Source organism: Serinus canaria, chromosome 1A, assembly GCF_022539315.1.
Source record: "Serinus canaria isolate serCan28SL12 chromosome 1A, serCan2020, whole genome shotgun sequence".
NCBI classification, from domain to species: Eukaryota; Metazoa; Chordata; class Aves; order Passeriformes; family Fringillidae; genus Serinus; species Serinus canaria.
Window position 1 is genome coordinate 45,235,395 of NC_066314.1, and position 27,504 is coordinate 45,262,898.

The 27,504-nt window shown below is 35.7% G+C and overlaps 1 protein-coding gene across 1 annotated transcript in view; it reads right to left on the reverse strand.

The window, feature by feature from the left end:
- ANKS1B (ankyrin repeat and sterile alpha motif domain containing 1B) overlaps nucleotides 1–27,504 on the reverse strand; it is a 410,803-nt gene that overhangs the window by 237,103 nt on the left and 146,196 nt on the right. Inside the window, exon 12 of the mRNA XM_050969884.1 lies at nucleotides 19,170–19,350. Within this exon, the coding sequence (XP_050825841.1) occupies nucleotides 19,170–19,350 (181 nt within the window). The remainder of the gene's footprint in view (nucleotides 1–19,169; nucleotides 19,351–27,504) is intronic.

Here is a 27,504-nt window from a genome sequence, read left to right on the forward strand (position 1 = left end):
TGTCCTCAGATGTGCACCCTTAGTTCTCTGATTTCACCCAATGCATCAGCTCCAGCTTCGTGTTTCTTAGGAGAACCCTCAACACAAAATACCACAGCTTTTTTCTAACCCAGGGGAGGTTGTTCACTTTCCACTTGGTGAAGTGTGATGGGCAATGCTTTCCTTACAGCTCCTGACACTGGGAGCTCACACAGCCCCAAATGCATTCAGGTTAGAAGTGAGGAAGGAAGCACCGGGTGCATCCCAGTCTTGGTATTTTACTGGTTGCTCAGGCAACCAGCTCCACTGTGAGGAAACAAAACATGGAAAAAGTAATCTCACTGAATGGAAATCCACTTAATTCAGAATTGGCATCCAGTTTATAAAGTAGTCTGATGTTATGTAAGACCAGAAAAACAGTCCAGATTTGATACGCATTTTACATCAACAAAATTGTAAAAGAACTGGTACTAACAACTTGTATTATTTCCAAATTGCATTGAATCATCAAATGCACAGAATCACAAAGAAAGCTGAATGTTAAAGCTGAGTTTTAAACTTGTTTTTCAGAAAAAACCAGTCACTGATATTCAGCAACATTTTCATATCAAATAAAGCATTAAAATATTTGTTACTAATTTCTGTGATATCTATACAAGGTTTATGGAAGCCATTCCCTTATTAATGTCACAGAAAGTTTTATATCAGTAAGAAATAATGGATAAGCTCTTCTGATTTGAATTACCAATCTGATATACTTTATAAAGCATGGGCTTTATAAAATCACTGCAATCTAAACAGCAGTCCTATTGCAATAAATTAAGGTAGTCATAGCACAGTCTTGGTATCAGCTTTCATTTTGCTGATATGGTTCAGGTGATCTCTCACAAAAAAAGAAATATCCAGTAATCTATGCTTGAACTTTTAAAATATTAATTAGTAATGGAATAAAGAATATTACCTACACCATTAATATTACCCGCCCTTCCAGAATTTTTGAAGAAATATTTACCATAAAGCCAGCTTTCATTTTAGCAGTCATTCTATAGCTGTATTTTACAGAGCTTAGTCTTCACAGATACTCTCAAGTTCATTTGAGAAAAAGGCAAATGAATATCATCTGACACAAACAGAAATATAGTCAGGGTAGGTTAAGCCAGAAGGACAGTACAAGCAACTGAAGAGTTCACATAGTTACACAGTGAAGAGCTCAGTATTTAGCATACTGAATTACATTAGAAAAATAGAAGATGCATGGTCATTCCTTATATTTTAGAAAGGAGGAAGGGATCCCTCTAAAGACATGGGATCAGTGAGAAAGATGTTAGAGCAAGAGTGATTAATTCCAGGAAACTATGTCTAAAAGTAAGTAATTTTCAAAGCATCAAACAGAACAAAAAGCTAAATCATAGCAATGAAGAAAATATTGAAGTAGATGCTACAGCTGCTCACAGTTTTTCTTTGCATATCTCAGTTAAAATGTAAAATGCTAAGAGATGGCATTTAACCCAGTTCTTCAGTTACATGCTAAATACATACTTGATTTTTAGGTATGATTTCCACTAATAGGAAATCTAACAATATGTCACTTACAATAGTGTCTGCATTTAATATTTTACACTCAGTGTAGACATGAGCTTATGTCTCTTTTAAGAGAAAACAAGTATTGGTCTACTGCTGTGCCACAGATTAACTTACAGTCAAGGCATATTCCTCTACTGTTGGATGTAAACCTTGCACATTCTCTTTATTTGATATAAGTATTCAAGAAGTCAGAATCCATACTTCAGCTTTTAAGAGAAATTTAAATTAATACTTATGCATTATGTTTTATTTTAAAATACAGTTGATCTAAGAATCACATCTTTGGCTGCTTTATAAACTGAACTGGATCAATCTCTCAGTTTTTCAGGTTTTCCTCTAGTATTTTACTGCCAGCCTCAAAAGAAAACAAAACCAGAACAATTGTCATTAAACAGCATGTTCATTTCTCAATATCACAAACTGAAAGGCTTATATTCTTTGCCTACACACTGCTATAGTATGCATACACAGAAATGTATGCAATAATTCTCTTTGCAAAATAATAATTCTCCTTGTACAGAAATAAATTAATAACTGGAAGCACAAAGAGTCCCACAACTGCTTTGATCCAGAGATCATGAAACACATTGTAACTACCCCAAACAGAGGCAGCTGCTCTGAAGAATACAATGGCAACCATTCAGCAAGCTCATGAGCAGCATCACATATTTTCCTGCCACAGAAATTAAACAATTCACTTGCTCACCTCACATTTTAGATAGACAAGGATGTAGCCTATATCATAAACCATGATCAGCTTCTGAATGATGCAACAGCCAGGAGAGAATTAATACCAGCCAGAACTGAAGACCTTTTGTTCTTGGACTGTTTTCATAAAAGGTTGAATTTGTGTGCTGGAAACTCTAGGAAAGCATGACTATGCAGAAGCATACAGAAGTATTTGCTTAACTTAGAAGAGTCATTCTCTGCATTAAGGTTATAGATACTTTAATTAAGGAAGCACTTCATTTTAGTTTTTCAATAGAAGTGATATTCAGCAAAGAATGTGCCATTTATTGTACGAATTAATCCTGATTATTATGCCAATAATGCCAAATTAAATCAGTATGTTTCTATTCTTTAATCAAATCAGCATTGCTTGCCTTGCTTAACTCAGTTTGCATTAAGCACACACCAAACATTGGATTAAAAAAAATTATATGCAAAACTTGGGACAAATAAGTCAAGTAGTGTAGACAGCAAACAGTTTAAAATGGTACATTTCAATGTTATGGAATTTGAAGAAAGGCTTATATTAGACTGATATTATGAAGAGACTCAAATATTTCAAAAAACAATGATGAATCCTTTGATTAAAAATATTTTTAAGAAACCAGCACTGCGTCAAAAGATCATAAGAAATCTTGCTTAAACTGAAAGAAATGTCTCTATAACTAAATTAACACTGACAGCTGCTTCATAAGGGCATGGTTTTTAACTGATATTTCCCTGAAGAAAGCTCAGTTTCATGATAATGCAGCAAAAACAGGTCAAAACTTGAAAGATGAGAAAATTACGCTGCAAGTTTTTAATGCAGGGTGAGATAAAATTTCCACCTGCAATTTTTGTGTTCATTTAATCTTCCCTATAATAAATTACAGTACAAATGTCAGTGATTAGAGTACATTGCAATTTTCTTTTTAAAGATGCAAAAGGAGCTTCATGAACACAGCAACATTTTGAGTATCAATTTAAATTCCTTGGAGTGAATTTTTACCATCTGGGAAATGCTTCACACTTAACTTATTTTCAGTAACTCTTTGCAAAATACCAGGGCAGCACAGTTTTTACCAAATCTTTCTTTATCACAATTCTATAATTCCAATATGCTATCTAATTATATAAAAATATGCAGAATCACACTTGAACCATAATTGGGAAAAATTGCATCGGTTTTGCTTATTCAGGCTTTGAGCTTCAAACAGCTTTGGTAAATACTTCACTGGAAAGGTACATTTCTATTGATAACCACACTGCTCAAAAGAGTTTTCATGTTTACTGTGCATCTCTGGGTCCAGAAAGAGGATCAAAGTGACCAAGAGATGGGATCAAAAGAGAATGCCCTTAAACTTCTATTTCTTAACACTACACCATATACCACAAAACAATGCAAACACCATTCAGATTTTGTATAAGCATCTTCCAGCCCATTACATGTCCCCAAACAGGGCATTCCAAAGCTGTATATTCACAGAAATTCGGACACAGAAAAGAGAATGTCACATTAATTTCTACATGTTTAACATGCTTATTCTCAATTTTAAGTTTTATATCATCAACCAAATTCGCTGATGTTTTATGTCAACAGAAGCTCCCACAATGGATCCCTAGAAGGGAATGTGCCCTCTCCACCCCAACAGAGGAAGGGATTGTGGGATTTGCACTAGACCTGGGACGGTTGTGAACAGAATGGTGGCAAAATTAATAGCTTCAGAGATCCAATGCAGGCACTGAAAGTTCTAGAACTATTTCTAGAATGATTCACAGATCCTATCCTTAGTGATAATGTGTGCTGCATTCACTTTATGTGAAATCTCCTGATAAACCATACTAACACAAGCAGGTACAATTGACTAAAATCCACAGCAGCAGAAATGATGACACAAGAGCTTCATTGTGATGATCTTTGAATATTCAAGGGTTCAGAGTTATGCAGAAAATTGGTAAGAAAATGTTGTGAAAACCAGATGGTAGTATTGGGACTATAGCTGTGATGGTCTGAACTAGGTATCTCTTTCTATGACTTCCTATTTATATACTGCTCTGAATCTACACAGGGCCAGACTCTGTACTGCTCCTGATCTTCTGTGGATGTGTGAAAGCCTGCCACAAGACCTTACACCAGCTAGCAAGACAGCTGTCCAAAAACACCAGACAGAAATTCTCCCTGAACTCCATGGTAAGGACTGAAGAGATAAACCAATCCTCTTTTTTTTCTGGCAAGTTACATCTTACACATCTGAAGAAAAGAGGCAAAGAGGTAACAGTTCAAATTATTTTGCATGAATTTGCACTGTTAAGTAAAAGTAAAAAAATATTAAAAACAACATTTTTTTTCTAAAACCTCCATGTTTTTCTAATAACTTCTCCAATGGGATTCAAGTTAAATTTATTATTAGCAAAATAACCAGTGGACAACAGTCCCTCCTCTTTATTTCCCAGAGCAGGTTGTGCCCAGCTGAGACAGACTTCTTTGATTCACTCCATCAGGAAAACTTTTGTGCCACAATTTAGCCTATAAAGTTGTCTGGGTGCTAAATGTTCAACTTAAAATTAGGAGTTACATATTATTCTATTACTAAAAATGATATTTTTCCTGAGCAGAGATTGACTTCACATCTGAGGAAGCCACAGAGAATGAGTTATTTCATCTACAGGCAGAAATAATTTTGCTTCTGGCATATACTTCAAAGCAATTTTTAGAATCTGAAACAGAAATAAGTGATGTACTGTGCTAAAATGTCCCAAATTGATTGCTAGCCTTAGAAAAACAGGAAGCATGCAGATTTAAATGCCTTTTTAGAGCACAGAATAATCCCAAGTCTTGTCAGTTAAGTGCACCAGTCCAATTCAGATCTGTTTTAAATCACTGTTCAGTTCTATCTTGCACATGTTCTAATTTGAATTATAGACTTAGTCCAGAATGATATCCCACTGGTTTTGAACTAATGTATTTGCCTCCAGTGTTTTTAGAAAGAAAAAGCTCTTCAACACCAGTAATTTTTAATGTGTTAGAGTCTGATTCCATCTGAAATCTGCTATACTAAGTAAGAAAATTTCCACTATTAACCATAAGCTTTGGATCAGGCCCGTAGAGAATTTTAACTGATAATCAGCATTTAAAACACATTTTCTTACCAAATTGCATATACTGTCAGTATCAAATATGACACCTTCTATAGATAACTATATAGGTATAGTTATATATACCTGTAAGTGTAGGTATCTTGCAGAACATTTTATTTTGCAAAACACATTTGCACATTTTGGTCTAAACAGTGGCTTCAAAGAATAATTCAGCCTATGTAACTACAGCATGTAATTAAAACTCCTTTATAAACAGTCTAATTTATTTTTCAGGTTATGAATGAATGAGTGATAGCATGCAGAACAGTTTGCTGTATCCATTAAAAAACAGGTACTTGAAAGATTGATTTTAAAGTATGGATAAGAATTAGCAATCAAACGGCTGACTACTGTCTTCTCTTCCTCTTCTCTCTCCTGATTTTGACCCATCTATTCTTTTTTCCTGTTCTCTTTCTCATGGTTCTGACATTTCTAAGTCAGAATACAAAATTTCTCGCCAGATTTAGCATAATCGTATTATAGAAATTCACCTAAGACAAAAACTGGAACTACTGCCATATCTTCAGTTTATTTTTAGTTCTCAGGATTCCAGGGGATGAGGGGTATAAGGCCTGCTAAGAATTACATTTCTTTTACAAGACAAATTATTTGCTTAGAAACCTTTTTCTTTTATTTTGTATCATCACTGCCATTATCCCTGGATTATCCCTATTGAGGACTAAGAAAACTGAAAGCAGTGAAATGCAGTTAAAATATTTTTTACTATTTTGTGTGTTTTTCCTAACACTATTAATGACAGTATTTAGTAAACAATTCTTTAAGCTTAATTTGCTTACAGATATGATGCTAATTGTACAAGATCTGCTGTCTATGGTGCTGAGGTGGAATTGAATTATACAGAGTGATGGGTGGGTTTTTTATTTGTTAACACCATTGTAACTCAGTATCAATATCTGAACATGGGGTTTGGAAGTGTGCATGGCCTTACTGAGTGTGACACAAAAGAATGAAACAGGAGGAGAGGGCATATCCAGTAACCCAGCTTGGTTTCCAAGTGCTGAGAAGAGTGCAAAGAGCTCCCATAAAAAGAAATAAAGCTCTCATAAGGCAAACACAGTATGACATCTAATTACAATGAGAAGTTTAGAACTTACTCATGGCATAAAAATCAATGATCATTTAAATCCCAAAAAGTGAAGAAAGACAACAACTATATGGCACTTTCTAAAGTAATTGTGCTGATCATTTATGCAGCTGATGTAAGTATTTAAGGCAACTCAATATTATCTTTGGAGCAATAAGAGGCAGAGTAGTTTAGACCAAAAGATACGACATTATTAATCTCAAACAGTGCAATTTAAAAATCTAAAATATTGAAGTATGCATTAAGAGTGTTTCCTTCATCAAGATTCCAGGTAAACACCATCATGAGATATTCTTGCTTCGATGTTGTGTGTATCTCATTTTGTGATAGTGGTTTGCTTTCACTGACTGAGAAAAAATGTTTCCCCATGGCTACTGTTGCTATAGGTGATGTTTCAATTGCTGCTTTACTGTGGAAGAATGCTCTTGAGAGAATGAATATATCAGTTCAGAATTTTCTGAAATCCTAAAATTATCATGTGTGATTATTTCCTGAAATAATCATTAAGACACATTAAAACACTTGATTAGAATTTGAAATGGGTCTGTTCTAAAATTTTTACAAAATTAAATGAGGCACTTATTACCTCATAAGATGCCGCTCACCTTAACTTTAATTGAGATTAGTGTTGTTTCCATTTCCCCCATCATTTTCAACATGTAGCTATATGATAAAAGACAGCACATCACTCAGGCATCTTGTAGTACCTTATCAAGAGTTTACTCTTAGCATTCCTACATGGATGATAACCAACAGTGTTTCATCTCTATTGCACTGAAGATAAATTTAGCATTTGCCATAGAGTAAAAGCATGAAGATAATCAGAGGGGGCTGGTTGCTTGTTAAACCACCAAAGCACAGCTGCCTAAATTCTCTCAGAAACTCATAAGTGATGCACAGTCCAAGGAGAACTTCCCCTGACAACAGCAGACACCCCATGCAGGCAGATATGGGCTGTCAGTCCCGCTGGCAGTACATCCTATACTAGAGTATGGTAAACTCTGAAGGGGAGTACATCCCTCCCAAGGGAATGAAAACATGGACAGACCATATACCATTTTACAAAATGAACAAGGAAACAGTGATGAACATTTATTATTCTGTGGCCATGATATAACACTACCTCCTAAGTCACAAAAAAAAAAAAAAACAACTTGGGGGAGAATAGTTCATGCAGCACATGCTGCTCTAAGGAATGTCTGTTTTTAGCTTTGTGAAAAATGCCTGGTAATACAGGGAAAAACAGTCTTCCCTGTTCCCTGAACCTGTATTTTCAGCACTGTTTTTTTTCTTTTATGTTGTTAATCGATTATTTTTCTTTTTCAGTGTCTCATTTGTCTTGCCTGTGAAGATGACATAGAATACATTTCCGAAAGAGGAGGAGGGAGGGGAAGGCAATTTTCAGTATCATCTTACTTTATCTGAGGGATATGAACTAGCTAGCAAGCAGGTAGGGGTTATTCTAATTGCTTGGATAGACAGCAAGCGATTCAAATAATTGAATATTTATGGTTTTAACATCTAAATCCTGGAATTGTTCCCAGAAAAGAAGAGCAAAACAATAAGCTTGGTTATACAAAACCTGTATCTCATAGTTAGGCTTTCTGATGGTAAAAGGGACAATTACAGCTTTTTCTACAGTTGAAACATTCAGAATCTCTCATTTCTCATTGTTTTCATTCATCTAATTTTTTTCATGGTTAATAGGAGCTCATTTGTACTGAAGGCTTACAGGTGCATCTTCATTAGTGTTTTAGTTTGGCTGGGAAATCTCTCCACAGTTCATATTTATCGTGGTTTTGTTCACATTTTGGAGCAATCTTGAGGTTCCCTCTTTCTGGGTAAAATTAAGTGGGAATGTGGGCTCAAATGTGAGCACTATACCTTTGTTTACTTTTACATGATTTACATGATCTGTTCTTCCATCATTTTTAAGGTGCCACTAGTCTTTTAAAGCCAATATTTTAAGATCCAACAAGGATCTATATGATACACAGGATTCATTTGAAGGATATTTGGTTTTTAGTTTTGCCTTAGTAATAGCAACATTAAACTGCCTCTTAGAAGACCGCTGCGTAGGCAAAAGTTGTTAAAATTCAACCCATTTATCAGAAACAAAAGTCCTCAGTGACAACCTTATAGTCCTACTCTGAGAAATGCCAAATTAGAAATAAAAAAGTAAATTAACTTTTAATAATTTGTTACCGAATTCTTTCTATTAAATATTGAATTCAACCATAGTATTTGCTTATAGTATTCTATGGAATCCAGTGAACACTAAAACTGAATAAATCTACCTTTCTCCTGATTAAAATTCATGGAAACTCAGAGTAGCAGCATCACAGAGTCTTAGAAGGGACTCTGTGGAAGGGACCCACAAGGGTCATTGAGTCCAACTCAGGCCCTGCACAGCACCATCCCCAGGAGTCACTCCCTGTGCCTGAGAGCACTGTCCAGACACGGCCTGAGCTCTGCCAGGCTGGTGCTGTGACCACTGCCCTGGGGAGCTGTTCCAGTGCCCAAAGACCCTATGGGTGAAGAACCTTTTTCTAATACCCAACCTAAACCTCCCTTGACACAACCTCAGGCCATTCCCTCAAGTCCTGTCACTGATCACCACAGAGAAGTAACACTACAGCTCTCAAGCATGCCTAGGTATATATATGTGTGTGTCTATGTGTGTGTGTATCTGATATCTTGATACCTTGATAAATTAAAAGGGGCTCGGGAAGCATTATACTTGAGGAAAAACTTAAATTTAAAAAAGCAAGCATGCCCAGACCCAGAGATGTATTTAAACTAAACTAGATTTTTAATTAAAGTTGCACTAAAATGGTATGGTGAAATTATTTCTTGCATGTCTTTGTGTTTTCACGTATGGATTGAGGTTTTGTGTGGAGATTTTCTTTCTTGGCAAGCAAACATCTTGAAAACAACTGCACAAGGACATACTTCTCTCTACAGCCACTTAGAGCCTGACTTGTGCCAGAAACACAGATCCCATTATCAAAGCTACAATCTACATGGTATTCAAAGAGAGATTGCAGATAATATTACATTGATCATCAGAAGTGTGACACAAAAACCTTGGTGTGTGTTGCCTCTACTGTTGACAGAATGGATTCTGGGAAGAAGAATTATAGAGAATCTTGCCACTCTATGAGATATATCTGGAGGCACCAGTTCTTAAATATTTTCTTTAAAAATAAAATACATAGGAGGCAATTAATATTATTCTTTGTGAGCTGTACAAGTTTGATCCAGAGTTCTTTCTTAAGAGGGCACTTCAGCATGACTTAAATACTAAGAAAGCATATATAATGCCACTACAGAGTAAGTCTTCAACACTTATCCTTGTAAATACAAAACCAATAAATGGCTGCTAATGAGATATACAAAACACCAACAAAAGTGAAAATAAGACTTTCCTTCTAAATGATTTAGCAAAGGTCTTCCTTTCATATAAGAAAAATTTGCAAAACTAGAAAAAAAAAAAAGCCAAGAGATTAGTTCAGTTGGTCAGAGCGTGCTGCTAATAACACCAAGGTCGTGGCTTCAATCCCTGTATGGGCCAGGCACTTAAGAGTTGGACTTTATGATTTTTGAGAGTTCCAGCTCAGAATATTCTGTGATTAGAGAATTATTCTATGTCTCAGGAATTGAGAATCTTAGTTTTATGAACAGTGCTGCTGAAATGCAGAAAATTGGCATCAGATAGTGTCACAATTTGCTGGGTACAAGTGACACAAATGAAACCTCTAGAACATGAACAATGGACACACTTTTTAGCCTTCTGAGTTTTGAAATAATTATTGAAACAAAAGATGGAACTCCCTCATGGTGATTAGGTACTTAGTTAAGGTGTGTAACTCCTTGCAAAATTCCTTGTGTGAACAAAATCTGCATATGGGTTGCATGGAGAATGGATCCATTCATAGAACATACATCCAGTAAGGTTACATAACACACAGGAAACACCCAGGAGGTGCTTGGGCTTAGGGGGACCTTGGTCTGCCAACACTCAAAGGCTGTAACACTCTGAAGAGGGGTCATTATGCCACTGTTTTGCAATTACACATTTCCCAAGGGCATTCATAATTGGTCAAACATGGCACAGGGTAGATAAAACTTTACTCTTACTGACACCAACCACATTATTGTCTGTCCTGCTGTTTTTTGGTAAACTTATGAGAACTTATTCCATTGGATATCTGACAGTTCTGATGTATTTTCAGATTACAGGTGTGTATCTTCCCCAGACATGGCCATGTGCATTTTTCTTCTTCAAATGAGTAAATCCAAGCTCTCAGTGAACCCTCTGCATAGCTCTAAGAAGATAATTAATCTCTCACTACGTAAAAATTAGAAATGTAAAAATATCCTTTCTATTTATTCAACTTTACCACTAGAGCTGTATTATAAATCCAAACTGAAAAGTCGTAGACATAACTTGTAGGACCAAGAGCTAAATTAGGAGTAACATGTAGTGATTCTGTGGATTTTCAAAGACATTTTGAGAGCTTCAATTTTATTATACACTGAATTTTTACAATCAATCATTTCTACCAAAAGGTAGAAATGCTCCTGAAAGCAAGGAGTATTTTTATTTTTTTTAAACCTGCCATTATTTTTAAAATTTCTAATTACAAACCAAACCAGCCACTGTATAGAAGTTATTCAGTATAGCAAGAACAAGATGCAAAGAATTTAATCTTGTTTTACAGTAAGATCTACTCAGTCATTCTGAAACCATTCATGGAATTGTCTCAGATTTATTGACCAAATCTTGCTGAATGACAGTGGCTATTCCAGAATGAGGGAGACTGGTGTTAAGCTTCTGTCTTTCACTAAATGGCATCAAAGTTTAGTTTTCCACAAGAACACTATAATCAGCAATGCACTGTGATATTTGTCATGTTTACATTGTTCAGCTAGAGCTGTTTATAAAATGCATAAGCTATTAACTAATGAGGAAGACTGACTCTACCCTAGTTTTTGGATATTCACCAAAGGTAAAGAAGGCTTGTTTTCCCTCCCCATTTTTTTATACAGCTTGGAATGACATAGAGAGGATTACATCAAATAATACTAACATTACAATGGGAGAGCAAGGAACAGAAACAAAGAAGGAAGTCTAGTGAGTTGCATACAAGAAAGAGAAACAAGAATTGTCTTTAATTTCAGAATGGCCTTAGGAGAAAATATAAATTTTTTTTGTTACTGACTGGTATGTTATACAGAGAGCTTTTTGTTTTTTTTAAAACTGGATATCACTAATTATACCCAGAGGACTAAAATTTCTTTTAAAAAAAACTGGCAGATTTTTGCTATTTCCTTCAGTTCTAATCATCTCACATATGGCTTGGCTACTCACAGCTGGTGAGTAGAAAGCTTTCTAAAAGATGCAAAGGAGAAGAAGCAGAAAAGCAATTAAATATGAATAAGAGGACATGACATAGGAAAAGAAAAATATATTGAAATGTAAGATAGGATATTCTAAATAATGTTACAATCACTTTAAATGCATTCTCAGGGCAAAAGAAAGCTTTACCACAAACAATATTGTGAGGAATTGAAGACTGAGACATCCTGGTGCTCTTTGCACATTGCCTTTGTCTCACAATGGCAATTCTTCTGACTGATGAAGTGATGAAGTTTTCAAGAGCATCCCTCCACAGCTTGGTCAATCTTATTTACAAAACATCCAATGAAAAGATAAGGGAACAATACAAGGCATGGTGACAGCATAAAGACTAAAACAATCTGTCTCTGCAAATGGTCCTACTACAAGTTAAAGACTTATTTTGCTTCTGGCTCAGTAAAAAACCCCAAACCTAAACAGCAAAGGGAAGAGCTGACTAAGATGACAATCAGATAAATATGAGTATTGTCTACAGTTACTCTGCTTCTAGAGATGGCTAAGAAGTGTAAATGACACATTACAGAAAATATTTCTTCTTTTGACCTTATATGTCAGGATAGTTATTACACCTGGAAAAAGCTATATTAAATATAGATAAATACCATTTTTAATTACATTGCTTCTAACAACTGCACTCATAACCTCAAAAGAAAGTTCCTCAAAAGAAGGCTCCTCAAAAGAAGGTCCTTCGACAGTCCTTATTGACTTCATATAGCAGTATCTGCTGCTCCTTCAGGAAATCATTTTATGGTGTGATGAAGCACTTATTTATCTGTGCTGACACCTCTCAAGAAAGGGGATGCATGCAACTAAATGAAGTGTAAAAGATTTTAATAGTTGCAGATAGACATGTATACAAACATGCATATACTGCAGTAAGCTTTACATTATGCTTACTTCAAAGGCAAGAAAGGATTCAGAGAAACAGCTAACTCCTAGACCTGATAGCAGTGTAACACACAACGCTCCTAAGGATCCTGAGGGAAATTTTCCCCACTTTTAGGACAGTCTCTAAAATTTTCATCTCCAGCATCATCACAGCATTGCTCTATTTCCTACCTTCCTCCTTGCCAGACTGAGGCTTAAGAATACAGGCTTTCAAAATTAGTAAAAATAACTAAAGTACCAGAACAGATTTTTTTCCTGTGTACTGTCAACAATAGCTAACTGGTTTTATTCAGAGTAAGCAAATAATGTGAGTGAAAAGAGCAAATCCTGTGAAGAATAGCCATTTGAAGAAAAGATAGGCAGGCACATGGCTCAACACATGCCTTTCCACATGTGGTCAGATGGTTCAGAATTTGATTTGAAAAGAGATAAGCTGTTCATGTCATTCCTTGTTTGATTAACACATCCAGTGCTATATCTGACAACAGAGATTCAAGACCCATCTGCAGTTTTATTCCCTCAATATGCTTGCTACAAATTGTTTTATTTTCATATTACTTTACCCTTTTTTAGCAATCAAAATGTCCACGTAGTGAGTGACATATGAGACAGTATGTTTGGAGAGGAGGTTCACATGAACAACTAAGTGGGTTTAGCCCAGATAATTTCTTTAAGCCTATGAAAAGACTGAATGACAACACTGCAGAGGCATTACTGAAGGGCTGTCATGAACTTTAGGTTGGAATAATATTGTTCATTCCAAGGAGATTGCCTTTAATCAGGTGGCATGAGATTCAGGGTCATATTGGATCTAATGTTTCATGAAGCACTAGCAGAAAACAATTTCTTGGAAAAAGGTTTACTGTTTTTGACTGGAACAAATGGAATTGGTTTCACCCACAGCTTTCCAGATATTGCCTCAGAAGACCTTTCTGCCACTACATCTTTGGATGTGTTGACATATTTGTAACACTGAGATACAATTACAATGAGCTGCATGAAATTCATTTCTTTGAAACTGGACTGGTGCAAAGACAATAATAGTTAACAAAAAGTAGTTTATAGTATTCAACCCTACATTTCTCTGTCCCTATGGGACAGACTGCATCTTGCCTTGGATAACTATGCATAGGCTGAAATTAGAAGCAGCAAAAACAAGGGCAACATAAGGAGACCTCAACATGCTACATCTGCTGGACAAGTTAATTAGAACAAAAAATAAACTGTAAGAGACAGTACAGAGTATGATCCCCAGTAGCAGTTCCTGGAATAGCTCTACTATGTCTTACTAATTGCATTCAGTTGAATGTAGCTACAAATTATAGGGGAAAACAGATAATTTTCCCAGATGAAAAGGTTCAAATTAACCTGTTTTGAAGAATGCCCTGGCAGAATTTGTTGCATTGTAATCAAGATGATGATGAAGAAAATTAAAAACCAGAGAAAAGAGGGCCTGCATTTGACCTTCAAAGCCATTTCATCTGGAAAAGAGTTTTCAATCAATGACAAGTTGGTACAGACTGGCAATACCTTTTTTTTTTAGATATTACCTCACTGGATGTACAGGTGTCTGGATAAAGGAGATTGGAAAGCTTCATCTACCAAAATTTGTTTATTAATCTTATTTCATTACAAGCCAATATTTTCCCCTTTTTCTGTCACTTGAAAACCATGTGTTCTTTGGCTAATTAGTGAGGTTTTGTTAACAAAGAGTGTACCATGAACTTGCATACAGCACACCCAAAAAAATGTACTGACAATAAAAGTTACTTTCTTCTTCTTGGTATTCCTTTAATTTTGTGTTTCACTTCTAGTCATTCCAAAACTTTTTATAATTGAAGAAACAAGGCTTGAAGAGTCTACATAGACATCAGAGTTTGATCTTTTCATATCAGCTCTTAATATATGAGATACTTGAATGAGAAAGTAATGTTGACAAATACGTGACCTACTTTGAAGAGCAGCTTTGCTATTGTCACATAAAGTAACATTTCTGCACCAGAATAAATTCTGACTGCATAAAGGAATGCAACATAGCCAAGAATTTTAGGCCTGATCTCTGAAAGAAGTTTCTAATTCTAATAGGCTGTATTGCTTCATTCTCTCAAAAGAAAAAAACAAAACTACAAGTTTTGAGCTTTTAGGGCTACTTTTGCTTCTGAAATAGGGCTTGAAAGACAGAAAAATTTCATCAGATATGTACTGTAAAGAAAGATCTGAAGACAATGATAGAAGGAATCGAAGGCGTGACTCAAAAGCAATTTTTTCAAAGGTAAAAGAAAAAAAATTATAGTCTACACAATGAAGATTAAATTCTTGAATTGTTGATTCCAGGCTGTTTTAAGGAAAAATGTAGCCTTCTTAGATTAAATATTTCTCACAGTCAAAGAGCATGGAATATGAAAGCAGTAACAGCTACTTTAAGGTCCTCTCCAGTGGAGACAGCCTTTCTAACTAAGTGATAACTCAGCAAATACTTCTCAGTCCCACAACAAGATGAGGAAAAACTATATCCTTGTTTACAATGAATGGCATATTCAACTTATTGAAAATGTACAGATTTTCATGGGCTGAAAATAAAGATTGTAATGAGATTACCTCCAGACATCTGCTGGCATTTTTGCTGCATACATGAATCTGAGTAGAAACCTATTTCGTGAGCTGAAACAGAACAAGAACCTCTGGAGAACTGTCTTTTTAATTTCATGGCCCAATTATACTTGGGACAAGAAGACATAATGAAATTATATGGTGTAGAGAAAGATCCATTATTTTGACTGATCAAGTAAAAATGAAAAAGAAAATCATCCAGAATGCAGTTTCAGCTGCAAGTGTTGATTGTGCCAAGCCAATGTTACCAAAAGGCCACAATTTTGTTGCCTTCCATCTTTAAGATTCACAGTTTCAAGAGACCTAGAGGAATATAGAAAACAAGGCAGAGAGATCTCTTAGGCAGGCATTTCCCTGAAAGCCCAGGCTGCCCTCTCCTGGAGTGAATTATCTTGCACATCTGTGGTCTTTGTTCATGGTCAAAGTAACAAGAGGAACATCTCACAAACAACAATCACCTGATTATCACCTATTTAATTTTTCATGTGTGTTATCTTGCAGAACACCTACTAAACATGTATTCAGATGATGAAGAAAATCACATGCATCTTGCTGGGACAAAGTTGCCTACAGAAACGACTCCCTGTGCAATGAAGTTGTCTCACTTTTAGTATAGTAACTTATTATACTACTGTGTGTAGTAGCTGATATTACTGGGATGCACTGGCCTCCAGCTTCAGGTGAAATGCAATGCTACGAAAGCATGACCATTCACTTGGAATTGAAGAATGCTTCTCTGATGTCAATGATCTAGTAGCAAAGCCCTGAAAAAGGGTCACACCAAAGCTGCATTCACGCAGTCTGCCCTACATACACTGGAGTGAGAGAAATGTTGCCAACTTATTGCAGTTTCTTCCACCACTTATAGTTCAAAACAAAGGACAGAACTTATATTCTTCCATCAGGCAACCTGATGTCAAGGTATCTTCTGTCATTCATGCATACAACATACCTGGTTTGTCTACTGTACAAGGCTATCTGATGCCAAAGCTGAAGCACATATTTACCATTGTATGTGGCCTGTTCTCCAGAAATTTAATCAGAAATGTTGTCATATATTGTCATTCAGATAATATGTCTCAGATATTAAATATATCTGTGAAAGAGTTCTGTGTTTCTCTATTTGATAAAAATACACTTCTTAAAAATCAGGACCCCTGTTTCAATTTAGGTGATGTAGGGAATTAGCAAGCACCAAGAGAAAAACTGCGATCCCCAAACATAAAAAGGAGCCATCAACAACAGGTTGGTTATTCTTTGGTAGCAGACTACCTCTAGACTACCTGAGGCAAAGATAAAATTTTTAAAATAATTATTTCTTGTATTCATCTCTCACTTTTATCTGGATTATAATGAATCATTGCAAAAGAAGAAAACATAAAAAGCCCTTTAATTGGGTAGGGAAGTATGTATGCCTTATTTAGATGGAAATTTATGATTTAGAAATCCTGTAAAAAGCATTTAAATTGTTTCACTCAAATGCACAGAAATGTTCAATTAACCTAGCCAGTATTTTAAGATGCAGACTTTCCATAAATTTTCAAAAGATTATATTTAGGTCATATGATGAGTTGTATTTGTTGTCACTGTAGATCTTGAAAAGAAACAAGGGACCTTTCAGTGAAACAACAGCTAGGTAAAGCAGAGAAAAGCTGTAGCAGAGCACAGAACACTGTTTCTGCTGCTCCTTGCTGACCATTGCTATTCCAGGTTCAGCTGTTTACATTTTAGATAGGTGACAATTCTTAAGGACTTTTCCAAGGGAGACAATTTTGATCTGTTTCTTCCAGATTTTGTTATTCTCCTTTCATATTAGTACTCCTGGTCTCTTGCAGAGTTACCACGCATCATCTATCAGTAAGGAGTCAAAATGAACTAAATGATCAAAATAAAATATGTTTTTTTTCATTCGGGGTAATAGTGTGTCTAATACAGGATCCTGTATATTAATTAAATAATTCTAGGATACCAGCTGAAAATGGAGGACAGAATTGTAATTTTACTGTAATTATTTAATTTACTAATGGTAAATTAAGGGTTACTGATGGTGAAAGGCACTATTGAGAATCTTGTCGAAGATGCCCTGAACTTCAGTCATTTTGCCTTGTTATTTTTTCTTAGCTTTCTGGGCAGAGATAAAAGGAAATTCAGCTTTCTCTCAATCCATTAATCAAATCATCCACAAATTAGAAGCATAAAATTCTAAGAAGCATGACTTTATAGTCCCAATCTCAGATAAAATTAAATGCAGTAATTAGAAGTTACTGAGTGCAGTCCATTGTAGATTTAACCAAAGAAGATAAGAGTCAAGCAAATCCAGATACTATGAAGAACTTTAACAGAATTGTGCAACAGCAGAAATCTGGAGAAATTCATTATCTAATGTCAGTGCATGTTCTTTCTGTTTTCTTGACTTTGCTTTTAAACATCAAGAAATATTTAATATCATACAACTACCCAGAATAAAATTGTGATTGCTGAGGATAATTTACCATAGGAAAAAAACCAAGTAACAACTGAAAACAACCAAAACATTAAAGAATCAAATTACCCCAGACTTAGGAGTAAAAGATACCATTCAAATTGTTTCCAGATAAGTTTGAAAATATTTTCTATATCCTTGATATAAACACGTTCATTTAGTTTCAAAGATGACGCATATTATCTTTGTTTATATTATAATCCAAAAAACCAGTATGGATAATCTCTGATGATTTTAACTCTCTCTTCATCAAAGACAGGATTTATCACTCTTATTTCACAATAATTCCTTAAATATATAGGTTTCTATTGTTCTAGCTATAAAATTATTTTTTTAAACTCTAACAACTAGAAATGAGGAGGATTCATCTCATTTCAAGACCAATGCTACAAATACCAATCGATAAGTTTGCACTGAATTTCAACATTTTTCTTATTTTTATTTTACAGTAATCTACTCCTATTTATATTTTAAATACAATACCCTTTTAAACTTGATCTGCAGATCCCATAAATTAGCTACCAAAGATATTTGTTTCATAACATCAGCTTTCCCAAAAACTATACCCTTCTGCCACAAATTTAGCCTAAATAAAGCAACTTTTATATGGAATTTGAAAAGACAATAATTTGTAAATTATTATTTTGCTGACAATTTTCCATTCTTGAAGCTTTGATCTGTGAAAAAGGAAATACTTTAATCCATTTTAAAGCATTTTCATTATGTAAATATCTGTTTACAGATAAAACCTTCCCCGTTCTATCACTCCATTCAACACTTATCAGAGCAAACACATTGAAGTTTTCCTTTAATGAATCCCATCACTATTGAAGAAACTATCACAGGTTTCTTAGAAATCTTCCCTTCCTCATCTTTACTGGTTACATAATGATTTCTAATTACATTTTTTCAACGTAAAATTCTTGTTGGAGTATATTGACCACACAATGATGAAAGTAAATGTACGAATCATCATAATTTCAAAAACTACAACACCTAAATTCTAAACAAGTCTGGAAATTAAAGGTTTCTTATTCAAAATATAATATTCAGGAAAAAGTATGTCTCATAATACTGGTCATAAAATTATCAGAACTCTTTGTAGAGTAGTAAGAAAAAAAATCAGGAATAATTCTGTGTATTTATGATAAATGTATTTTCCTACCAAAGACAACAGCAATTAGAAGTTAAACCCAAACACCTAAAGTTTTATAAAGCTTTGTTGACAGACAAAGTAAGCTTTTTTTCTATACCTGTAAGTTCTTTCTCTTCAAGATTGTATTCCAGAGATCCAAAGGAATAATTAGCTGGACTGATTGCAGGAGTAGAAATAAAACTTGCACAGCCAATGGATGGGTTGATTTCAAAATAATTGTGGCTGTGATTCATTCGGTGAAATTCCAGAGAAGATACTATGGATGTACGCTGCTTTGGCTACAAGAAAAACACAAGTTTGGCATGAAAAACACAGACTTTTCATATAGTTTGCATCACTTGACATTTAATAAACCTATTTTTCTTTGTTTTTACTTTTTTTATTTGGCTCAAAGGTTATAGTAGTAAAAATCATTTGATATGACAAGCTGTGGTGTGTAGAGATAATTTCCTTCTAAAATCTGGATTAATCTTTATTAGAAAAAATGCATATCTTCATTCTAATCAATTTAATTCAACATAAAATAGGCCTTTACAGCCTTGCATATAATAATTTCAATCATCTTTTGATAAGAAAGGGAGCTCTTCACCAGCTGCATTGCTGGGTACATCCTGCAAAACAATTAGACCGCTGATGCCTGTATAATGAAGTTTACTAAATAATATCAAGTGCCCATCACTTGAAAGCCACCCTCTGCTCTTTATTCCATTTATGAATATGCCTCAAATATTCAAAGACTGAAATGTCTGGAAGATTAAGGGAAAAGTGTCAGCTTGAAAATCATACATGAAAATCAAACTTTCTCCATGAGTTTTCATGCAACAAACAACTTGGTACTATATTTCAAATATTTACTTTCAAAGGAAACCTCTGAGGAGACCCCATTTAATGGCTGTGCTTTGGACTGCAGAGCAGTTTTAAAGCATGAGAGACTAATTTATTTTGGGTGGATCCACATCATCAAGTGTAGAAATTAAATCTATATAATGCGTTCATCAGGTCCAGCAACAACTTTTTCACTACATGGACTTGTTCCCATTGCACTGCACTACGTACTAGTGCAGGCATAACCTTCATGGTCAATATTATGGCTTTTAAGCCACAGACCACTGCTGGTTTGCAATGCCATGCTAAATGCACTCATTTGGTTCCATACCCACAATACCCTAACCCCATGATGCTCCTTGCTGCTTCAAGATCAATGGCCTGAAACATTAAACCTCTCCAAAACAGAGGAGGCCCTGCATCCACATTTATATCTGTCTGTATATTTATTTCACAATAGAGAAAAACATCTCAGGAAATTCTGCCTTGGAAAACCAAACCTGGACAAAAATAAGAAAAAGAGAATAAAAGATGCTTCATCTCTTCTTGTTCTAGCATGTCAGGCTTAACATGTCAGAATATTTGTAATGGTCAAAAATTTATTCCTTATTAGTGTCATAACCTAATTATTACCTTTGGGAGCATAAGATCCTCCTTGGACCACAAAGGTATTCATCATCCCTTATCTATTAAATCTATCAATCTATTCCAGTGAAGTGATTTTCAAATTTGTTTCTGGTCAATTTAATTTTTAGGTTACAAATCCTGCAATGCTTGTGTTATAAGTACTGAACCAGGCTGTTTTCCCTAAAAATTCACCCTTCATACTGGAACATCAGACAGAAAAATTCAATAGAATTAGGTCTGTATAATGTTGATTATTTCTTCAAGTTGTTTTAGGCATCATGTGAATTAACTGTCATGTCAAAACTGAGAAAAAAGGGAAATTTTGGTAAGCATCTGGAACTCATCTATGGTCTACTGAGCAGACTTACTTTCTTTAATAATTAAAACCAGTTTCTGCTTTGAAAGCCTGACTCCTAGGTCTAGTAATTTCATGGGAGAGTTAAATGAACAGGGAGAGACTCCAACATCAAACAGTGTGGTTGGAAGTCATTGTTTGGGATCTGAGCCAAAATAACTCTCAGATCAGACCAAAAACATTCATCTGTATTAATCAAATCTAAATGGCACACTTTTGCTAGAGTACAGATTCATGAATGGCCTAATTATTTCTAAAACTGACAACGATCTCTGGTCATTCAGAAGTACCTTCCTGGCCCTTTCCCAGGCAATGGTGGCTTTGCAGATTTGCAGGTCTTGAACTCCTCTGTTGAAAAGGGGACACTTCTCTTAACATGAGGTGTGGTGCTTGGTTATTTTTAAGCTGAGACAGTTCCTGCCTAAATGGGCAGCTGGAATGGTCCATCTTTGTCTCCCAAAGCAGTTCAAAAGGCAACTGCCCTGGCCTTTGTCTAGTCAGCCCTCCAGCCACTGTTTTGTCTGTGTGCCCCTTTCTTAGAGGCAGAAAAGCAACATCTGATACATCACTTGGCCTTTCACTACCTCATTTTGGACTTGGGCATTATTATTACTGATTCAGGGAAACATATCTGTTTCAATATGTCTTTCCAATCTAAGGCTCCTGCACAGAACCTCTCTCGGCCTCTGGTACTGCACAGCATAACGCTGCTGCAATGTATTTGGCGTTAACAAGGTCCATCACCCATCAACATGTGCCAATAATTTTTATACATTAATTAGTCAGGAATCCAGCATCTAAGCCTTTGTAGCTAACTAAGAAACTAGAGGAACTGGAGGAATTTTTTGCACTTTTGCTGTGTCCTGTAAAATGTTTTGCTGTTAAAGTACTAGTTGCTCATTATTATATGCTATGAGAGACTCAGTAAACCAGTTTGTGCTGAGTGTATCTCTCTGCCTTTATCTCTCTAAAGCACTATTTGCACAAAAAAGAAACTAACAAAAAAAACCAAAACAGTAGAAAAGAATCAATTTTTTTTACAGTTAGGATTAAATTTCATTTCCGATTCCATCAACCAGATTTCCAGCATAGCTATTTACATGTACCCTAAGTATTTAAGCTCCCAGAGCAGTCAGTTGGGATCTAGCCAATAAAATCACCATCTAGTGTGTGTACCATCAGGAGTTCAGAGAACAATTCTCCCCACTCCAGCCCCCTTGGTATTGATTGCCTTGCCTTAATGCAGGTATCTACCATCACTGCAGATTCCTTAGGGCATCCCACCTGGCCTCCAGCTGCCATTCGGAAGAGTGCAGGTCTCCTGTATAGATGCCCTGTACAATACCTGTACATGTGCATTTCAAATACACCTCTATAGCACCTTCAATGACATTAGATACCTACTTTTAAGTAGCTGAATTGAATCCTGCACCTGTCCAAAGCATGATGGGAGATTAGGACTCTAAATCAAAGAGAGATTCTTATACACAGAAATGAAAGCAGAGGTGTTTCAGTCCCAGATTTAATCCCACGTCCAGCTCACTCCTAAAAACACTCTAGAAATCTTTTAGAATCTGATGCCAAATTCCAGAGTAACTGGCAGTAATTCCTGACTTGGCTTGCTGATTGCCCCTGTCAAAGCCATTGTTTAACTACATTTACCAAGAACTCGTGAGATTGTTTCTGAAAAATTCTATTATTTACTATATTGAACACCAAAACTCTGTCAAGGGTCAAGAGTTCATGGTTGTGAAACACAAACACAAAACTCTGTCCCAAAGAGATAATGCTTCCTTCATTCTTCAAAGCTAGATTTGTCATTACATGCCTTCCTTGTACTACTCCAAAGGTCTGGACATGCTTAGATAACCCTTGTGAAATTCTGGCATACTTATGGCTTCACTTCACCCCAATAAGCACACTACATATAATGCAGATTTGTCCTTCAGTAGGTTTTTATTCATTGGATTCATGTGTTTAATTTACTTGTTATGTGTAAATCTATTTAATGACCAATAATTACTTTTTAGGTATTTCTTCACAAATATTATTTCAATTGTCATAATACCAACCTAGAAAACCCTACACCATCCTAAAATAGCATATCAAATCAGGCTAATGAATAAATCTTTTCAATGCATAAGAAAAAATGTCAGTACAAATCTTTAAAGATACTTCAATAATAAGATTTAAATGACTGTTAAATCAGGTATAATAAACATATTTTCATGTTCAGTCTGCAGTGAACATATATCAATGAAAAATACCCCTCTGAAATAACAAAACTAAGAAAAACATCAGAATACCCATATTGAATTGCTTTTTTATTAAAAAGACAAGTAAGAACTTAATCCCCCCATTAATGGAATTTGCATGCAAGATCTGTAATGCTACCATGACTGGCATGTAATACTATGAGCAGGCAAGGGATTCAAATATTTCTTACAACATTTAGCAGAGGCAATAGGGCAAAACTCATTTCTCAATTTAACACCAAAATATTTCTTCAGCTTTGAAGTATACTTTGCAATACAAGCTTCTGACTTTGGGATTTGAGTAGGTAGCGCTATCATAGTCTTAAAAAAATTAATTCTCACAACACTTGGTACTATGGCAGAGCTAGCTGCCCCATTTTACAGGTGCTGAGCAAAGGTACAGATGTTTCCCAAGGGACAGTGTTGGGGAAGATGAAACAGGAAAGCCTTGTTCAAGTGGTTTGTTGAAACACTGAGAACCAATGAGCCTAAGGAAATTCTTCATTTGGCAAAACCTGAGAAATTCCAGTTGCCCTATATAATGTAGAAACTGGTTTCAGTTGCCATAATACATCATGCAGAAAATGTATGCTAGAAGAGAGAACTGCATCTACATTCTCAAATTCCAGTTAGCACATAAAATACAGACTTACCAAAGAAAGCAGAGGCTGCAGCCCCTTCCCCCAGGCTCATCTCACATATTCAATACTGCGTGACTGCACTTATGTGGCCACTTATATCCCTTATTTTGATACCTGCCCAGATGATTCAATTCTTTCAATTCTCTGATCAACTCGCTCCTTCTTCAGAAATTTTCCTTTCTTCATCTTCCTTCTAAAATCTCATTCTACACACTCATTTTCCCTTTCACAGAATCATAGAATGGCTTGAGTTGAAAGGAACCTTTAAAGGTCATTACATCCAAACCCTCGGCAATAAGCTGGGATATCTTCAACTAGACCAGGTTTCTCAGAGCCCCATCCAATCTAACCTTGAACGCTTTTAGGGATTGGGCAGCCACAACATCCATGGGCACCTCTCTCTTCTTTTGTTTTCTCCTATCCATTCTTACATTCCTTCCAAATCTACTTATGTTACTCTAAAAAGACCTGCACAGTATCCAGTTGATTCCAGTTCTATTTGGTGTTCCAAAATCTGATTTTCTGTTTTCTCTGTGGTTTTGTCATCAAGGTCTCTCAAACAAACTCCCTCATGGCTCCATCTCACACTGGCTTTACAGTCCCTACATTCCTCTCATTGTCCTTGAACACAATCAATTTTAACCTCTGTCCTCCCTTTCAAATGCAACTTTCACATGACTTTTATGTCTTCTGCCTTTTGCAGAAGCATACCAGCTTGACATTCCAGCACACCATCTCTGTTTCTATCTTTGTCCCTTTTGCTCATGTACACTTACATAGGAGCCCAAAACATTCAAAATTTTCTCAGTAAAATACAGCCTGTGACAGGACAGGCTTCCTTGTTTTCTCCTGTCCCCAGTCTGATTTGCAGAAATCACCAGTTCTGATACATTCTCATCAGTCAATGCTGCTGTCAAGAATTATTTGATTTATAGGATCTGAGCTAAGGTGATCAAGTAGCCTTGAAATTGCAAAAACTGGAGATTACAATGCATCTGCGTTTGATTTATCTATGTCACCTAGAAGTGCAAGACTACACTGAATTATTACTAGACTACTGAATCAATTATTCTGTCAAGCTTCAAAATACTATGTTGAAAAAGCTGAAGACACATTTTCTTTTTAACACAGTAATACAATTTTCTCTTTTTTCATTTCACAAAACTTTATCTTACATTATGACAACAATTAAAAACAAAATTTAGGCAGTTTCAGCACCCATATCGACATTCTTGATTTTACTTGTCAATATTTTAATTAAGTTTAAGAGCAGAAAGCAGAAAATACACTAAGGCTGGCACCTAATAAATCCCAAGCAGCCACAACAGGAAGCTTGCAGGACCATGAGATTTAAAAAAAAAAAAAATTAAAAAAATGCTTTCACTGTGTTTTAGCTGTAGATCCTTTATGATACTAAAAGCATAATGCATTCTGAAACTAAATTGATTTTAATGACATCATAGTGTCAAAGTCCTAGCAATTTCTTTTTGATTGATTATTAATTTAGAGAAAGACACTGCTTGCATCCTGCATGACCAGGAAGTGCATATTACCTCAGAGTAATCTCATGGTCCCTCAGAATACCTGGATCAGTCCCCTGTCAGTGCCATGCTCAGGAGTGACAGACTCAGCTCTTTGTGTAGCCTGTGGTCAGGAAGCCAGGCTCTGTGACTCTGGGGCCATACAGACACAGTGCTTTCTGCTCTCTCCTCTGTACCTCATCCTACCTCTGCCTTAAAAGCCTCTCACTGGAGTAAGTAACTAAAGGTCACAGGGTTCCTGCCCCTTCTACCCGTGGTCTTATCTCAGATGACAAACCACACAAGAAATAAATAAGAATAAATAAGAGAAAAAGTTGCTCTCCCTCAGTTTCTATTTTCCTTGCCTTCTACTTTTACTTTAGTTGCACCCATATTGCAGCTGGGGGTTCTGAGGAGCAGCAATCCTGAATGCCAGAAACTGCAACACCATTGGAGCAGTTTCCCTCCTTGATAGATGTGACCAGATCTTGAAGATCCACAGTTATACCTATCCTGGGAAAACATTGTTTGAAATGAGCTCCAAATAGCAAGAGATAAATTTGATAAATAAGAGGAATGTCTCATTCCTCAGATATAAAAATTTTCTGTATTTCAAAGATTAAAATAGTGTTACTTTCACTGAAACAGTTGGAAAATGGGTGTAAGACCATTTTCTTCAAAAAAAGCTTGACTTCCAGCTGCTAGTATCATCTTCCTTTTCACCTGCAGATGATGAAAATTACTTCCATCATGATATTTTTATATCATAAATTTTGAAGGGCCAAAGTGATGGCTGTTTTTTCTAAACTGCATGCTACAGACAACATTCATGTGTGAAAATGTGCATTATCAGATGAAGATAAAGGGTTACTGCATAACTGAGGTGCTCAAAACCCCCCCATACTAACAGAAACAAATGAAAATGTTAAGAATATAATGTAAGAAACCCATGAAGGCACAATAGATAAGGCTTTAATCTTCCATATTCTGAGTGTGTTACTCTTTCCAAGTATCATGTGCACTAGGGCAGGGCTATTGGCATGGATTGGTTCACACCCCTACAATTAAACCTCATTATATGTCAGAGAAGGGTCTTCAAGGCAGAATTATCTACCAGGAATGGTGCTTGCTCCATCCAAATCACAAATCAGGCCTGACAGTGGATATGTTTGGAGAAAGAAAATTGTACACTACCAAAATTATACCCGGGACTGTGTCCATAATTCAACAGTGTAGATGACAACAATTTCACTAGCATTGATGTTCCTTTCAGTATCTGAACTACCTTTTAAAACAGTAGTTCACCTGTTTGTTAAAAGTTCGTATAGGAAAATTGTTCTATATTTCTGCATGATTTGTGTTAATATTGTATCAGGAATCACAACCCAGAAAATCTCTCCAGGTAGGAAACCTCTTTCAACTAAGAAAGACAAATGCACATACAAGTGACATTCTAAAACTTAACACTCCTCACAATAGAGTGTTATTCTGCTTTAATTTATACTTGTGTTTTAGTATCCTGTTGAACTGTAATTAAATACACTAACACACACTGTTTGCTGTTTTCATTAGTACCATGTACTGGGTAGATGTGTTTATGTTTTCTTATTAGACCTAATTAAAATATATAAATAGAATTATGTTTTATAGTTACTTGTCAAGGAGATCTCTTACAGTGCATCTCTTTAATAATATTTTGCTCCATGTTGTTTTAAAGTAGTCACAGAGTATCCATTATGCTCCAAGGAATTTTTTTCCCAAATATTCTCCTTTGAAGCACTAACACATCTTCTGCCCATGAATGCTGTGGTAAAACAGGTGAGTGTGGGGGGAAGTGTGCTGGGGGACAGGGGTGTGTAGGAATCAATCCTTAGAAACAATTCCAACCATAACCTTTTTTTGTGATTAGTACTCAGTATTCCATAATAAAATCATTTCATAATGTCTGTCCTATTTTCAGTCATGCATAGATTAATTGCTAACCACATCTTAATGGCATTGACAGTATACCTCTTACTCTGCTTTGCTCCCTTTTTTTCAAGGGCTATTTAGGAGCTTTATTTTTTATTCATCATTGGAATGAGAAGACATCAAACTGCGTGCAGTAGATTTGTACAGACATTTCCTCTCGCAGAGAGAATAATCTGAAATATATTTACATAGAAACAAGGTCACTGACTGCTGACAACCACCTTAATGTGCTTGCAGC